At 39.0% G+C, this 18,560-nt stretch overlaps 1 protein-coding gene across 13 annotated transcripts in view; it reads left to right on the top strand.

The window, feature by feature from the left end:
* The window catches only part of LOC107309979 (cadherin-19), a 93,693-nt gene that overhangs the window by 51,924 nt on the left and 23,209 nt on the right, over nt 1-18,560 (top strand). For 8 of the 13 annotated variants that reach the window (XM_015855198.3, XM_085537541.1, XM_085537539.1 and 5 more), the window contains 2 exons: nt 8,408-8,634; nt 11,075-11,366. In XM_015855198.3, coding sequence (XP_015710684.2) covers nt 8,437-8,634; nt 11,075-11,366 — 490 coding nt within the window. In that variant the 5' untranslated portion in view covers nt 8,408-8,436. Of the gene's footprint in view, nt 1-8,407; nt 8,635-11,074; nt 11,367-12,138; nt 12,261-18,560 lie in introns of all 13 variants that reach the window. The other 5 variants (XM_085537548.1, XM_085537547.1, XM_085537545.1 and 2 more) reach the window with 1 other exon arrangement.

Genomic DNA, 18,560 nt, shown 5'->3' with positions numbered 1-18,560 from the left:
CCAGACATGGGAGTATTGCACTGAATTTCTTCAGTTCCTACATATTTCGATTTCTGTATTTTGACATTATAGTAATATATCACATTAATAGGACACATTCTGAGTTTGGAATATAAAAGCTAAGGCATTCTTGAAATAAACAAAATTACCTTCTGAATGACCCACAGTGATTCTGACTTAACAACATAATGCAAGACAGATAATTTTTTGCAGTAGGCTTCTGTGAAGTCAAATATCAAAATAATCTGCATTAGAAGCAACAGGGGCTCCTCACACAGATGAAGGGGTGATAATAACAAATGAAGATTCAATAGAGGTAAAATCTTGCCTGAATATGCAGTAAACATAGCAGATGAGCTGCAGTTGTGGGGACAGAACTGATGGGTGGGTAACTACATAATTCATGAACATTAGGTGCAGACTGAGGAATAGATTTTAAAAGTAGAGCAGGAAAAAAGTGGGTAGCGAGCCTCAGTGCCTTCCTATGAAAGAAAAGTTCAAAATAGGCTAAGAGGAGGAAAAATAATGTCATAGTAAGGTAAAAACTGTTCTGAAGAAAAAAAATGAATGATGATTTAAAGATGCAGAACAGAAACCATGGTGAAACAACAGAATATTTTGCCATCTTCAGTTGTTTGTCCAGCTCTTTTCTAGCCTGGATGATTTCATTTAAGTGTGTTTCTGATTTGCTCATTTTATGTGGAAAATTGGCTACAAAGCCATAACCACAAGTTATTTATTTATTTATTATCCTTGTGTATTTTGTGTTTGAGGGGCTTAAACCTCCTCAGAAATGTGGGACACAGGAATTCATTTAGTTATTAATACCTATAACAAATAATCATGAATGAAAGCAAAAAAGTAACCAGAAACCTAAAAAGAATTTTGGAACGTTTCATTAATTGACAAGTGGTTCTTCAGTACCAAGTGGTATCATGCAGAGCAGAAGATGTTCCAGTAGGATTTGCCCAGTGAATCAAACATCTTGTAATTGGATTTGCTACCTCTCTATAATAAAAAGCAAATAGTAGAAGACAAATATTTCCATTTTTCCTGCGTGCATATGTTGGTCTTTTTAGTCAGCAAAATATTTATGCATAAATAATGTATTTTAGTCAATTTTCAATTCTGCAAACTATGCTAAAAATAAATAGTAGCAATAGTTAAAGAAAGCTATTATTAAAACTAAGCATTTGTTTATTTGTATATAGAGCAGTGCATCACAACTATCAGCCCAACAATATTTTGGCATCTCAGCATATTTGCTTGTTTATTTGTTTGTTTGTTTGTCACACATATGCTGAAGTTCCTGAATGACTGCAGAAAGTGGACATATCTCAGACAGAAAATTTCAAGTTTTCTTTATCTCAGAAATATTGCAGCTGAAGTAGGATGTAAATGCATAGCAGAATAGTTTGTAAAACAGAACAAAATATAATTAATCAAAATTTAGAAAACAAGACAGATATTCCTACTTCATTTTCTTGCCATAAATAGAGAGAAAAAAAGTAGGAATATTAATACCTCGTGTTTATGAAATGTTCACCAACTTCTATTTAGTTAATAACTTGTTTAGAAGCTATGCTTTCACAAGAGGAGAAGATGTCACAGAAACTTAGGAGAAACTTTAAAGGATTAGTCACCTATGGAGAACCTGTGGGAGTTTCTCTGTGTGTGTCAGTGTGACATTATCCATGATACCACTTAAGTATTTGAGTAAACTCCAAAAGACTCCTTTAAGTTTACTTTATTCCTTTCTGATGTCCCAGATTTAATTTAAATACTCCTCGGATTCCATCTGAAAAAATACAAAAAGTCTTCCAGAATCCTACTGTATCTTAACTGGCACTCCAAAATGTCACTTCCGCAGAACAAAAGCCCCACAATTTCAGACTGTGGGGCTGAGTCCCACAATCTGAAATTTTCCCCTCCCCACAGAGCTATGCCCTGTGATGCTCTCTTTGCCCCCACAGATTTTGGGGATAGATGCCACTACCAGCTGTAAAGTAACTCCAAGAACTTCAACTGGAAAAATTAGTTCTCTGTCTCCTAATGGACATGACTGAAGTATTTGAAGGTTCATGTTCAGCTCCATGTAGTACAACTGACAGAAATGAGTGAAATAATCATTTCCTTTTTCCAAAATTCTTAGACTCTTAGCACACAAGGAATACAAACAGGCTTGATGAACTAGACCTAGAAATATTGAACTGGCTCCAGATGCATGTGTATTTGGGAAACTGCAGATCAATAACCAATTGCTCAGTTCTGAAAATACTGATGGACCAGGAACAAAAAGGGCAAAAGATGACTTTCTCATCTTGTGTGTTCATAGCCACTAGCAAATAAGTTTTTTAAAGGTAGCCATATGTGTCAAAATCCAGATGGAATTTGAGGATGAGTAGTCACACTGGTTTAAATTCAGAATGAAGTCTGATTTCTCCACATTCATTTACTTATGTCTTTTGATGATTAGAATAGTTTCAGAGGCAGAATGTGAATCAAAAGTACGTTGTAGCCTAAGATTGTAAAAACAGATATGTCTTTCCATCTTTTGACTTACCTCCTTTGGCTTGAGGGCTAAACAAGGCTTTTCCACTTGCAGTCTTCAGTCACTGTAGGAAATCTCATCATTCAACTTTGACCTTTCCTCTCATTAAAAAACAATTGTCCCGCCTTTCTCTATATACCTACATGATTTTAATATTAGAGAGAGCATTTGAGAAACAAATATCGCAGTTTGATACCTTAAAAGATGTTTCATCTCTTTAGTATCTATAAATTTCTGCCAACAGCTTACCAGGATTTGAAAGCTCAGGTCTTTGCAATCTGAAATGGCATCTGGGAATATTCCATAAAGCAGTACATACACTAGTAAAATGCTGAAATCAGTTGATATGTGTAAATACACTACCTAAAATAATAATCAGTACACCATTATAAAACAATAGTAATAGCTGGATTTCTAATCAGTCAGCTACACTGATCAAAATACAGAGAGGTGAAAGCACTAATAACTAAAAAAATTACTTTTCTAAAGCTATTTTGTTCATGTATAACTGACAGATAATTACTGTGGCAATCCCATGTAGCAGTTTGAAGTCTTTCCCTAATGGTATAATAGCATATTTACAAAATGAAGAAAATAATGACCCAATTAGAATAAAGTGAAATTCATGTCACTTTCATAACATCTAAGTAATTGTCTTCCATGTAAGTGAAATGCTGGGTGACTAGTTGAGACACGTGAAGCTGTTAATGTGTTAATATGCAATATGATTTGGTCAAATGTCATATCAAGACATGTTAAAGATACTTCTCAAGGACAAGTAATAGCTTTTAAAATAGCTAGGCATGCATTAGAATAGCAAGACTACTGTTGATATATTTCTCATTAACTGAATGAAGATATTACATTTTAGACATTAGCTCTTGTAACCAGAGTGTAATTACATTTGGTATATTTGTTAGATGGAGCAGCCTAAAGTCAGGTGAAATTCTGCAGCTGTAAAAAGTAGCAAGAATAGGACTAAGTTCGCTATTTTGCAAATGTAGGAATATTTTACCACTGCTTTATCCATATTACAAAAACAAACAATAAATTTTAAGTATCAGGATCAAACAAACAAACAAAAAACCCACAAGCATACACTGAATAACTGACTATGTTATATGCATATAATATACACATATGCATATAAATATAAAATACATACATACATACATACATGTAATTATTTCACTGTATGTTATAAATGTGACCATGTGTCTATCACATTGGGTGGAGCCTGAACTAGAGATAAAAATGAGTGCATATGCAACCTTTTCTTGAAGGGAGATAGAGCAGCAGCATTGTAACCCACTAGTATTATAGTAATCAGTTATATAAAATAAAGTCATTTTTTTGTACTGGGGAGACCAGAACTGGACACAGTACTCCAGATGGGGCCTTACCAGGGCAGAGTAGAAGGGGAGGATCACCTCCCTTGACCTTCTGGTCACACTCTTTATAATGCACCCCAGAATGCCACTGGCCTTTTTGGCCACGAGGGCACACGGCTGGCTCATAGCCATCCACCAGGACACCCAGATACCTCTACAGAGCTCCTCTCCAGCATGTCATCCCCCAACCTGTACTAGTGCACGCAATTACTCCTCCCTAGATGCAAGGCTCTACACTTGCTTTTGTTAAACCTCATCTGGTTTCTTAATGCCCAGCTCTCCAGCCTGTCCAGGTCTCACTGAATGGCAGCACAGCCTTCAGGTGTGTCAGCCAATCCTCCCAACTCTGTATCATCAGCAAACTTGCTAAGGGTAGGGGAAGATTAAAGGAAGATTAAAGATAAGAGCTTATAGGGGAGACAAATTTCATGACAATAATAACAACACAAGCACACAAATCAAAAGTCACATGATCATGTTCGGCCTCCGCTTGAGAAAAGAAATGCATTTCAGAAGATTCATGTTAATGAATCTGATAAGCTTACATGAACTGTTCTACTTTTCTGTTATTGTTTGCTTGATTTTATTAATACAAGCAAAGACATCACCTAATTACACCAAAGGAATTTCTTTTTTCTGTTTTTTTGTTCAGCATAGTATTTTAAAGGACAAAGAGTATTGTTTTCCTCAGGAGTCACTTTTTCAAAGTCCTGCAATATAAACAAAACAAAACAAAACAAAAAAATTCATCAAGTAAGCATACGAGGTGGTCTTAAGGGTCTCTATTTAAGAAGTATGTACCTTGTTAACATGTTTTGGAATGTTGTAAGTCCCTAATTGTAAGACTTTGCTTATTTCAAGTTGTGTTGTTTTTGTTTTTACTAATTTGTTACAAAATTAGGTTACTTTATCCTTATTCTTCAGATATGTGAACTGGAACAGAAACTATCCTCATCATCTCTGTCCATAAATACTTCATAATGCTGCTGTTTTGCCTTTCCTTAGTCAGTCTTTTATTTTTTTCCATGAGCACTCAATATGCTTCACTAAATTCCAGAGGCCAATTTTTTGAACATCTTACTCTACCTATTGTTACTCACAAAATGTTAGGCAGCAAAAGGTACTACTTTGTAATGTACTGAACTTGTCAAAATTAATAATAAATTATTCTTACTTGAATAGAGAGAATTCAAAACCAAGTCAGACTACCAGGACACCTCAAATTAATCTCTAGTTTCAAATGGCGATAGGTTTAAACTTGGAGGCAATTCTAGAACAAAGAAAAGTACTTCACAACTTTGTTCCAAAAATTTAAATCTTTTCCTAGTCTACAAGACTATCTTGACTTTCATTAAGGCTAAATGGAAAATAATGCTTTAAGAGCTGTAGCCCACTTATTACAATTGTAATTGATGTTCTCATTACTCTAAGTATCAGTCTTTATTAAAACAGTTCAATCCAATGCAAGTGAGAGGGAAGATGTACTATTTCCTGAAGAGTAGAACAGGAGCAGAAATATGGTCCCTATTTCTTTCATACTCTTGGGAAATTATTAGTGGCAGCTCATTTGCTCATCTCTAAAAATACATTTCTCTTCTTTTTTAATGAGGGATTACATTATTAAGATTTTATCTATTTGTTCATTACTATATCACATAAAAACTCAGTGCTTTTAGTAATCATCCCTTCTACTATATATTATAACACAAACTATAAGGTCATTTCATTTTCAGTGACCTTACAAATTAAGGGACAACAAAAGAGAAGTGATAGATAGGAGAAGACAGAAGAATGCAAGGGCATAGTGAGGCAATACTTGTCACTGTTACAGGAATCACTCTCAGCATAGAGCTATCTTAACAACTGCGAGCACTTTTTTTCAAGTAAGAAATAATACTGACTTCTATTTATTTGTTTGTATGCTTGTTTGTTTACTAAAGACTAGAAATAGAGAAGGGAATAAGCAATTAGGTTTCTGGATATTTTGCAAGAGTTACTTCGAATACTGATTCTGGAGAATAGAAAGAAGGTGATTGCTTCACAAGGCAAATATTAGATATACAAAGAATTTGCTGACCAGAAGCTGGAGGCAGTGTCTCAACATCCAAAGATGTTGGAAGCAAATTTATTTTGAAATACCTTGAAACAAATTGTACATGTTTGACTGAGCAGAGAAGGGCAAACCAGAAAGACATATAACTCTCAGTTTCACTACATAGCCTTATGTTTTTCCACAATAATGTGCTCAGCATTTTCAAGTGAATGTCACTTTATACATGTAACAAATTGTGTGAAAAATCCCCAAATTTGAAAATGCTTATTTACTACTAATAAATCAGAGGTGTGATGACTGAATAAATGTATCATAGGCTATTGAAATAAACTAGGAATGAAGAGACAAGGAAATGGACCCAAATGCTAATTATGCTCTTTAAATTGTTTACCACTGATGTAGCCATCAGTGGCTAACAGCTGAGAGCACTGTTGAAATCTGTTCAGCAGTTGGTCAGTGTAGTCATATTCTGTATCCTCACTGTGATGTGCATAAACAATGTCTTGTCAGATGACCTTGCTGAGTCTCCATTTGCTGTTCACTCTTCATGAAATAATACTCTACAAGCCTGAAATACCTTGTTGAAATAGGTATGTAGTGTCAGAACAAACAGAAAAATCAGAAGTAGTTACTACAGGCCAGTATGAATGCCTGTCTCCTCATTTAAATACTGCTTGAAATAATCTTCTTTATGATTCCTCAGAAAGGTCTCTGACTATTTGTTTCTTCACTTAGATTGTTTTACCTTTGCCATGCATCACACAATCAAACAATGACTGAGATTAAAAGGGACCTCTTTACATTGTTTGATTCAAGCCTCTACTGAGGAAGGGCCACACAGGTCAAGTTGCTCAGGATCACATCCAGATAGCTTTTGAGCACCTCAGATGAAGGAGATTTCACAACCTGTTTAGGCAACCAATCCTAGAGCTTGATCACTCGCACAGTAAATATCTTCCTAATGTTTATGTATAACCTCTAGTTTGTGCCCACTGCCTCTTGTCCTGCCTCTAGGTATCATTGAAGAGTCTCATTCCATCTTCTTTGCACCATTCCCTCAGGTGTTTATACATTTTTTTAACATTCCCACTGAGCCTTCTCTTCTCCCAGTTGTCTTTCTCACAGAAGAAGTCCAGTGTCCTGATCGGTGACCTTCTGTTGGACTCTTTCCAATATATCCAGACCTCACAGGGCCCAAAACTGGACACAGTATTCCAAGTGCAGTCTCATAGATGCTAGGACAGGAAGGGTCACCTATCTTGACCTGCTGGCAAAAGACTGGGTTTTGATGGCAGTATTATTAAATTCTCATTTTAAAAGACATATTAGTGTGTATTTTATTTTGAACAGGCATGTTCAGGATGTCCATGGTCTATGGCTTTTAAAAGCCTAAATTAAAAGCGGACAAATACATACATTTTTCTCAGTGTGTTGCACAGTCTGTCTACCATAAGGTAAATTCATAAACCAGACTTTAATTCTGTATAGGAAATTTTATTCTTGGTGGATAAAGATTTGAAGAAAATTGTTAGTAATTTGTGAACATGTGGTAAGGATTTTCAAAATTCTCTTTGCCACTTAGGAGATGGTGATTCTCAACTAAGAATTACACATTATTTAAATTTCTGTGTTTTAATTATTGTGCCAAAAATCACTTGAATAATAGCAGATAGTTTGTGCTGAGCCTTAGTTTTCTAAGAGTATTTTCTGCAAATTAAACTAGCTACAGGAGCATACGGCTTTAAGATACATTTATCCTATGTTCAATCAAAGGCAAAAAGTTGCTAAAAGCAGATAAAACATTTAATTCCTATAGATCAGAAAGGAGAAAGATGTGCTTTTTACCACTTCTTCAAGGTACTTTTGCACCTAGGCTTTTTTTTTTTTTTTTTTTTTGGCATTTTTGCTGACCTGGGAAAGAGGGAGAGAAGATTTTAAACAATCTGCACTGCTCAGTTTCAGTTGTTAGTCATTGGGGACACTAAGGTACTTTTCACTACTATTCACTACTTTTCACCCTTCAGGCAGTTCTGTGACTACAGTACAAAATGAGCTCTGTCTAAGCAGAAGTATACAATTATTCCAATCAAATTATTCCTATGCTACAATACAATTGCCCAGCTTAATTTGGAAGATGAATTAATTGGAGGATGATTTTCCTTTTTTGCTTAAAAAGTCCCTGTGCAGGATATTCAAAAAGGGAAGCTGAACACTTGATGTTCATGCCAGAGTCTCTTAAGGAATCTTTGTTTTAAGCAGAAGCAGACTGTTTAAGCTCTTTCCTTTTTGGGAGGGGAGGAGGTTATAAGATTATGAATCAGTTACTATATAAGCACAAAATATATAAGTAAAAGTGGGAAGACAGAATGGATGCTTTGTCATTTTATTTTACTTTTTTCTCCTTTTCTGCAGATGAAAATCGTTTGAAAAGAGGTTTCAGCATGAATTGCTCCACTATCCTCTCTCTTGTGCTGTCACTTGTTCAACTTGGACATTGTTACCCAACCACGCAGAACTTCAGTGCTCAAAACACAGATCAGTCTTACACAACAATTCAAAGAGTGAAGCGTGGCTGGGTATGGGAGCCACTTTTTGTAACTGAGGAACAGACCTCAACGATGCCTATGTATGTTGGACAGGTATGACAAGTCATTATGACAGGATGATACCAGGTTATATCTAACATGCTGATTAGCACCTGACCAGGAAATATAAAGAAAAATAGGAAGATGACCTAAGACAGATGTTACTGGGCAGCACAACACTGTAACATTACTGTGATCTGATTGGGGAACAAAGAACTACTGGCACTAGAGGCAGTAGTCAAGTTCCTTCTATCATCTGGCTCTACAATCAAGGGAACACAGCGCTCACTCAGTTACTGAAACTAAAACTGCATAGAGAAGGTAGAGGTACCAAAATGAAAATTTCCTTTTTATCTTCTAAATGAAAGATAAGGTCCCATTTATCAACATCTGGCAATTTGCTTGTGCTATTTTTGGCACTCCATCAAAGCAGCTATACTGATTACAGTGTAGTTTACAAACAGTATTTAGCATGATCTTCTATTACACTAAGTAGCGGCTGATTCATCCCTCATTAATTTTTAATGAAGCAGATTAATACTAAATCCTTTTACAACTGAGAAACTACAGGAATCTGCATGGTTCATTAGATAAATGTAGCTTTAGCACAACGAGCAATTACTTTTCACCCTCCTTTAAAAATGTTCTTTAAGATAATTGTCTTAATGAGACTTTATCTACTCCTTATTTTCCATTTTTGCTTACTCTTCTTCTTATTATTTATTATTATTATTTATTTTTGTAAACTAAAAGTAATTGTAATCTTGAGATCTAGTTTTCATTTCTTTAAGGCACTTTCTAGATGAACGAACCAAAATAAGTTTAACTGCTAATTAACTAGCACTAAAATTTAATTGGGCCCAAAGGGTGCTCAAAATTTATTAATTACTTTCTCTCATCCCCTCCAAAGTAACTGCTACAGAAGTGTCTTACTTCTGGAAGAACATGTATAGACATTCTCATTTTTTAATCATCATTACTTTTCCCATAGCTGGAGAACAGTTTCCCATGAAAGAAACTACATAAATATAATACATTTTCATCTCTAAACAACTTTAATTATATTGTGTTTTTATTTACCCCACATTTTGAACACAACAAATATGTTGAAAATTTCAGAGTTTAAGATGTTTGTATTTTAAAGAATGTTATCATCATAACCCTAAAAGTGATATTTCAAGTTTTTGAGGGGAATTAACTGAAAATTTAGGGCCTGAATATTCAGAAAAGACTCAATATAGGAACTTAGCACTGTGTCCCTCATACCTCAGAGCAGTGTCCCTGTCAACTTAATGCATAAAATTGAACAGATATACAATTCAAAATACAGCTTCCAAAGAAAAGCAGGAACTTTTTCAAGATCAGCAGTTATCACAAAACATTTTTAGTAGATCTAATACGGAAGTGTGTCTCAGTTATTTCTTTTCTAACATGCAGTCTACACTGAGGTGTAGGTTAGGTAAGAAAGAAAGAAAGAAGCAAAACAGTAATGCTATTTAAAAGAACATCTAGACATGTAATTCACTTTCAGAACATGCTACCTTGTAGAATAAGCAATTGAATATATCTATACACATATATTACATTGAATTATTCAGTACTTATCCTACCTCTTAAATATTTTGACATGTTTTATTCAAAACCCAAAATAAATTTAAAAAACAAACAAACAAACAAACAAAAAATAACAGGGAAATAATGATATGATGGAAAACGATGCTGCGAAAAATATCAATTATTTCAGTCCCTGCCATCACAAAAGTGCTGTTGCATACCGTTAATATTAATAGAACAATTCTATTGATGTAAAAAATGCAGCTGGACCACAGTCTCAAGGGCTCATCTTCATCAAAGGAATCATCATCATAAAGTTCGTCTTATCAAGATAAGAGAGGATACAGATCATCCTGGCAGGAAATGGAAAATGCCTGTCAATTTATTTCAGAATAAATAATACAGACCTAAATCTCAGAATGGATTTCATCCCTTATATTACAATAAAATTGGAACACCACTCCCCCTCATGATTACACTTAGTATTGTACACTTAGTATTATATATATATATCTGTAATAATCATAAGACGCACTTGACATTTGTAATAACAAAGAATTTGGATAAATTTTAAGGACCTATAAGCAGAAACTATAAAAGCTGATAAAGCAATGAGCTTAAGTGTATACATAACATTAATTCTTTTCACTCCAGAGTGACTGGAGTCACAGTCACTTTTTCAGGTTTACCATATATTTATATGTCAGCTATATCAATATTTTAAAACTGAGACACAACTGGCTAAAAATGTGACAATGTCCTCTATCAAATATTAGGCAGGAGGGGGGGAAGGGGGGGAGGCGGGGAGGGAGGGGGTGCGGGGGGTGCACTGTGGAATGAAGACATTAAAAGTTGAAAACTAATATATCAAATTTGATTTCTACCAGAATATGGGGATTAAATAATAATTTTAATTTTTTTTACTGCTTTTCACTTACAGCTGAAATCAGATTTAGACAAGGAGGATGGCAGCCTACAATATATTTTGACAGGGGAGGGAGCTGACAGCATTTTTTTCATCAATGAACATGGCAAAATTTATGTGAGGCAAAAGCTGGATAGAGAAAAGAAATCCTTCTACATTCTAAGAGCACAAGTCATCAACAGGAAAACTCGACTTCCTATTGAACCTGATTCAGAATTTATTATCAAAGTTCGAGATATCAATGATCATGAACCACAGTTCTTAGATGGACCTTATGTGGCTACTGTTCCAGAGATGTCACCTGAAGGTACGATGTGCTATAAACTAAATTCTTTTATTTCCTGATTATTATTATTTCAATAGCTATATTCATTTAAAATCCTAACAGAATTTTTCATAGACCACTTTTCAATGACAAGAAAGCCATGCTATTTTACAATCTTGCAAATTTACAAAGGTGTATGTTTAAACTGCTTTTTTGGAATAACTTCAATTAACATGGTTGCCTTTAAATATTTAGGTACCTACATGAATCAGAGTAGTTTTACAGATTTTGAATTCATACTTGGGTTGAATATAGAAAACTGCTCTTTCCATAATGACTCAGCCTTGAAACTGATACCTATTTAAATAGAAAAAAAAAAAAAAAAAAAAAGCATTACACTTCAGAATAGGAGAATAGGTAGAGTACTGTAGCCAGCTGGCACTACAGGGTATATTTTAGTCAGACAGATTTCACTGCTTTTTTAATCAAGATAGCACACTATTGTCTACATAATTTTTCAGCACATGACTGTTGTTACAACCTGTCTGCTCTTTGGGCTTCTACTAATGTGATGGAAAAATAGCATACACTTAAACTTTAAAGGTCTTTGATCTCGCTTGACTCTTTAAGCACATAAAAACTTATGTTCAGATGAACTGAAATGTACTCTGTATCTTTCTTCAGTCTCTTCTGTTTTTGCTTACTAATTAAACAATAGACATTTATTATACTGTGTAGTATAAATCATACTGTACTGTAATTGGAGAAGAGTCAAACTTACATCAAAGCACTCATGATTTTCCCCCAAATATAGGGATAGTTTCCTTCCTGTAAGTAATGAGTTCAGAACAGGAATGAAGTGGGCTGATGTGATGACTACCTTCGTATCATGTATGATGCCTACCTATTTCCACAGCCAAGCCTCTATCTCAATTGGTAAGCTTCCCTTTGTTTGGACTAGATGATGGACAACTTAGTAGTATTTCAAATTCATGAGCAAAATAATTGAAATTTTTATGTCAAAAGCAATGACTTAAACTCCAGATCACTTCTTCCACACATCTACATGTCAAAAAGATCTGGAGTCTGTATCTATAAACTTGTGTGAAAGCAGCTGACATAAAGAAGATTGCTATTATATAACTGTCTTGATAACTATTGTCTTAAACAAATGAAAAATAGTTTCTTTATAAGTTACTGAAAAAAATCACACTAATCTTTTAAATTCCTACTTCATCTCTTGGTTATTTCTATTACAAATAAAATCAAATAAAATTGAAAGGAAATTTTCATATTGTGTTACTTAAAATTGTATGAATTTATGAGCACATTAACTTAATAGCAATGGGTAACAAAACATATTTCATTCAGCACTATCCAACTTATATGGTAGATTCAGTGAATCTTTCACAAGGAGATATAAACTTAACCATCTTCTACTATTCTGGATAGCTTTTGCAAGTCAGGCATACTCACTTTTGGAGTTTAATTAAAAGAGAAGTTAATATCCTGCTACAAAGCAGTAGTTCACAGTTACTACCAGCAATAGCTGCAAAAGTTGTCCATTTAATCAACTTATTTCCTGGTAATCCTGCTTTACACCATATGCTATTTGTTAAATCACTTTGGAGTGTGTGATTGTTTCTTCACTGCTACTTTCAGACAGAATTGTTTCTTTGTTTTTCTCAAAAAATCTGTATTTGAGCTCTTACTAAAATAACTTTTAACATAATTTGTTAGTGGTTCAGAGAGCACCTGTGGCCTCACTGCCTCAGGATTAGAGGCAAGAAGATGGATATTTTGTCAGAATTCTGTGCAGTTTTTTATGTGCTCACAGTAAAATTGTACCTTCAGCAAGTTTGCTGACAACACCAAGCTGAGAAGCTCAGCAGAAGGAAGGCAAGAGAAGGACGTAGGGGTCCTGGTATATGAAAAACTTAACACGAGCCAGCAGTGTCTGCTTACAGCCTGGAGGGCCAATGATATCCTGGGTTCTATTGGAAGAGAGGTGGACAGCATGGCAAGGGAAGTGACAATCCCCCTCTATTCTGCCCTCATGAGGCCCCAGTTGGAGTACTTCACCCAAGTCTGAGTCCTCCAACCATAGAATCATAGAATCATTAAGATTAGAAAAGACTTCTAAGATCTAGTCCAGCTGTCTACCTACCACCAATACTGCCCACTGATCATGTCCCTCAGTGCCACATCTCTACAGTTCTTGAATGCCTCCAACACAGGAAAGATGTAGAGATTTTGCAGAGGGTTCAAAGGAGGGCCACAAAGATCATTAGAGGGCTGGAGTATCTCTCCTATGAAGATATTCTGAAGGAACTGGGCTTTTCCAGTCTGGAAAAGGATGTGGGGAGACCTCATTGCAACATTTAAAGGGTGTTTATAAACATGAGGGAAATCAACTTTTCACATGGGTAGATAGTGATAGGATAAGGGGAAATCTGGCTGTACTGAGTGCCAGAGCCTGGCCCTTGCAGGGCTGGGTGAGGGAGGCAGTGATTGTGTTCACTGCGACCAGGTGAACTACTTGCTCAGCCTCGTAGTTGACCTGAAGGAGGAAGTGGAGAGGCTGAGGACTATAAAAGAGTGTGAGAGGGAGATTGACTGGTGGTGTCAGTCCCTCTCAGCCTCAAGTTCTCAGCACACAGTCGAGGCTCCTAATGGAGCATGTCAGCCCCTGCCACCTCAGAAACAGGTGGTAAAGGGGAACCAGCCAGCTGGCAACACTGCAGCCGGCCCCCTGTCCTCTCTTCCCCCCAGCAGTAACTTGAGAAGGGAGGAGGAGTGGAAACGGGTACCTGCTCGACGGAAGGGGCATCCTCCATCACGACCATCCCCGGCTCCCCACGTGCCTCTGCGAAACCGGTTTGAGGCCCTGGAACTTGAGGGGGGGACTAGTGAGAGTATGGAAACAGGTGCACCCATGAGGTTGCCACAGGTGAAGCGGTCACCCCGAAGACTCAAGACTGCTTCTACACGTAAGGACAGAAGGGTGATTGTTGTAGGTGACTCCCTTCTGCAAGGAACAGAAGGCCCTATATGCCGGCCTGACCCTACCCGCAGAGAAGTGTGCTGCCTTCCTGGGGCACGGGTCAGGGACATTTCAAAGAAAATTTCTAGATTGATTCATCCTTCAGACTACTACCCACTTTTAATAATTCAGGCTGGCAGTGAGGAAGTTGGCAAGCAAAGCCTGAGGTCCATCAAGAAAGACTTCAGGGAAATGGGGCGAATACTTGAAGGAGCTGGGGTGCAGGTGATCTTTTCTTCTATGCCCGTGGTGTCAGGAAAAGACACAGGGTGGATCCAAAAAACCCATCTCTTAAACAGATGGCTTAAGAGCTGGTGCAAACACAAGAATTTCGGCTATTTTGACCATGGGGCAATCTACACTGCACCTGGAATGATGGCTGCTGATGCAAGCAGCCTGTCCCTGAGGGGTAAGAGGGTATTAGCTGAAGAATTAGCGGGACTCATTGATAGGTCTTTAAACTAGGAACAAAGGGGGAAGGGGGCAAAATAAGGGCTACTGGGGTTGAACGGTGCATTCGAGGGATTGTACCAAACTCTGTGGGCAAAGATTGCAGAGTGCAAAAGGAGGGAGTAGGGCAGGGGGATGCTGGGGATGCCACTGTTCTAGTGGATCCTGGATCGGTTATGAAGGTGGTGAGACGGACAGCCCGGCTGAAGTGCCTTTATACTAATGCACGGAGCCTGAGTAACAAGCAGGAGGAACTGGAAACTGTGATGCACTCTGAAAATTATGACATTGTTGCTATCACAGAAACATGGTGGGATGACTCCCACAATTGGGATACTACCATCGATGGCTATAGGCTCTTTAGGAGAGACAGGCGAGGTAGGAAGGGTGGGGGAGTCGCCCTTTATGTCAGAGATTGGATAAACTGTGAGGAGCTCCCCATGAGAAACAGTCAAGAACAGGTTGAGAGCCTGTGGGTTAGGATTAGAGATGGGACTAATAAAGGTCAGCTGGTATTAGGGGTATACTACAGGCCACCTGATCAAGGGGAGGCTGCTGATGAGGCTTTCTTGCTCCAGATGCGTGAGGCGTCTGGCTCACGGGCTCTTGTCCTGGTGGGGGACTTCAACCATCCTGACATCTGTTGGGAAAACCACACGGCGAGCTGCAAGAGCTCCAGAAGGCTCTTAGAATCCATTGATGATAGCTTTCTGGTTCAGGTATTGGACAGACCGACCAGAGGTCAAGCGTTGCTGGACCTGCTGCTCACCAACGCTGAGGAGATCATCAAATGCCTGGGCTCCAGCGATCATGCCTTGGTTCAGTTTGTGATCTCAAGCGATGTGGGCCTGGCAAAGAGCAGGACCAGGATGCTCAACTTTAGAAGAGCAGACTTCAAGCTTCTCAATGGAATGCTGGCCAAGATCCCCTGGCGCGCTGCCCTCAAAGATAAGGACGTTGAGGAGAGCTGGCTACTGTTCAAGGATGCCCTCCTGGCAGCACAAGAGGTCTCCATTCCCCTGATTAAGAAAGTGGGCAGGAGAGGTAGAAAACCGGCATGGCTCAGCAAGGACCTGCTAAGAGAACTGAGGGTGAAGAAAGGGGTGTACAAGCTCTGGAAACAAGGCTGTGTCACCCGGGAAGAATACAGGGATGCCGTCCGAACTTGCAGATGTGGGATCAGGAAAGCCAAGGCGCAGGCAGAACTGAACTTGGCGAGGGATGTGAAAAACAACAAGAAAACCTTCTACAGGTACATTGGCCAGAAGAGACAGGCCAAAATGGGCGTGCCTACTCTGGTAAATTTAAAAGGAGAAATGGCTTCAACAGATGAAGAGAAAGCTGAGGTGCTGAATGAGTTCTTCACCTCGGTCTTCACTGGTGGCCAGGATTCTAGTCTTTTTCACGTCCCTAAGTCTTGCACCCCCATACCTCCATGTGGGGACCAAGGAGGTAAATCCCTCCCCACTGTAAGGGTAGAGCAAGTCCGAGAGTGCCTCCTTAGACTGAATGAGTATAAGTCTATGGGGCCAGATGGCGTGCATCCCAGGGTCCTGAAGGAGCTGGCTGAGGTGGTTGCTGAGCCGCTCTCCATCATATTTGAGAAGTCGTGGCTGTCAGGTGAGGTCCCGGATGATTGGAGGAAGGGTCACGTCACTCCCATTTACAAGAAGGGGAGCAGGGACGACCCGGGTAACTACAGGCCGGTGAGTCTCACCTCTGTGCCTGGGAAGATTATGGAACAGATCCTCCTGGACAACATGCTTGATCACATAAAGAACGAGCATGTGATCCGAGACAGCCAGCATGGCTTCACCAGGGGAAGGTCATGCTTAACTAATCTTGTGGCCTTCTATGATGGAGTGACGGAGTTGGTGGATGAAGGGAAGGCGACCGATGTCATTTACCTGGACCTGAGCAAGGCCTTTGACATGGTCCCCCATCACATCCTCATCTCCAAATTGGAGGGAGGTGGATTTGATGGGTGGACAACTAGATGGATAAGCAATTGGTTGAAAGGCCGCAGACAGAGGGTGGTGGTCAATGGCTCTATGTCCAGGTGGAGGCCGGTAACAAGCGGCGTCCCTCAAGGGTCTGTCTTGGGACCGGTGCTCTTTAACATCTTTATTAATGACATCGATGAGGGAATGGAGTGCACCCTCAGCAAGTTTGCTGACGACACCAAGCTGAGTGGTGCAGTCGATACGGTGGAGGGAACAGATGCCATTCAGAGGGACCTTGACAGGCTGGAAAGCTGGGCTCGGGTGAACCTAATGAGGTTCAACACGGCAAAGTGCAAGGTTTTGCACTTGGGCCGGAAGAACCCCAGGCACCTGTACAGGCTGGGAGGAGTTGTCCTTGAGAGCAGCTCGGCTGAAAAAGACCTAGGGGTCCTGATAGATGAGAAACTTAACATGAGCCAGCAGTGCGCTCTGGCAGCCCGGAAAGCAAATGGGATCCTGGGCTCCATCAGGAGAGGGGTGGTCAGCAGGGATAGGGAGGTGATCGTCCCTCTCTACTCTGCTCTTGTGAGGCCCCATCTGGAGTACTGTGTCCAGGTGTGGAGCCCTCAGTACAAAAAAGATATGGAAATTTTGGAAAGGGTCCAGAGGAGGGCCACAAAGATGATCAGGGGGCTGGAGCACCTCCCCTATGAGGACAGGCTGAGGGAGTTGGGTTTGTTCAGCCTGGAGAAGAGAAGGTTGCGAGGTGACCTCATTGCAGCCTTTCAATACCTGAAGGGAACTTACTCCCAGGAGGGGAGTAAACTCTTCGAAAGGGCTGATAATAGCAGGACTAGGGGAAATGGTTTTAAGTTGAAGGAGGGAAGATTTAGGTTGGATGTTAGGGGAAAGTTCTTTACTAGAAGGGTGGTTAGGTCCTGGAACAGGCTGCCCAGTGAGGTTGTGGATGCCCCGTCCTTGGAGGTGTTCAAGACCAGGTTGGACGGGGCCCTGGGCAACCTGATCTAGTAAATGTGTATGTTTGGTGGCCCTGCCAGGCAGGGGGGTTGGAACTACATGATCCTTGAGGTCCCTTCCAACCCGGGTAATTCTGTGATCTGTGATTCTGTGAAATGTTTTTAAACTAAAGGAAAGGAGATTTAAATTAGATGTCAAGGAGAAGTTTAGAGAGAGGGGTGAGGTATCAAAACAGGTTGCCCAGAAAGGTTGTGTGTGCCCTGTTCCTGAATTGCTGAAGTCTAGGTTGGATGGGTCCTTGGGCAATCTGATGTAGAACTTGATCTAGTGGCTGGCAACCCTGCCTGTGGCAGTGGGATTAGGACCTGATGATCACTGAGGTCTCTTCCAACCAAAGCCATTCTATGATTAAATAATATTTGGGAACATAATTCACTGTCTAGAATTATCTGGGTGTTTTTATCTGGGATTTCACAGATTTTAAGATTCTGATAATGCCTTTTGTTCTTTTTTGTTTGTTACTTTGTTTGTTTAAATGACTATGAGTTATTTATAAGGCATTTGGTCTGCTATTAAAATGATTTTAAAGTAGCTGATAATTTAATATGGCTCAACTTACACTCACCCAGATCTCTACTCACACAACTACATCAAGAATTCAATTCTGGTCTTCTATGCTACCTTCCCATCTTACTGATGATTTCCCCTCTTAATGATGAAAGGATGATAACATGAAAGAAAAATAGGTTTTTAAAAAAAGGGTGGCAGGCAGGATGGCATGTATGGCAAAGAACAATAGTAATGTTCTTTTCGCATATACCT

This window comes from Coturnix japonica, chromosome 2 (assembly GCF_054131305.1).
Source record: "Coturnix japonica strain WE chromosome 2, WE-NBRP24, whole genome shotgun sequence".
Classification (NCBI taxonomy): domain Eukaryota; kingdom Metazoa; phylum Chordata; class Aves; order Galliformes; family Phasianidae; genus Coturnix; species Coturnix japonica.
Note: the sequence above shows the minus strand (reverse complement) of the source record. Positions and strands in the feature narration are given on the sequence as shown.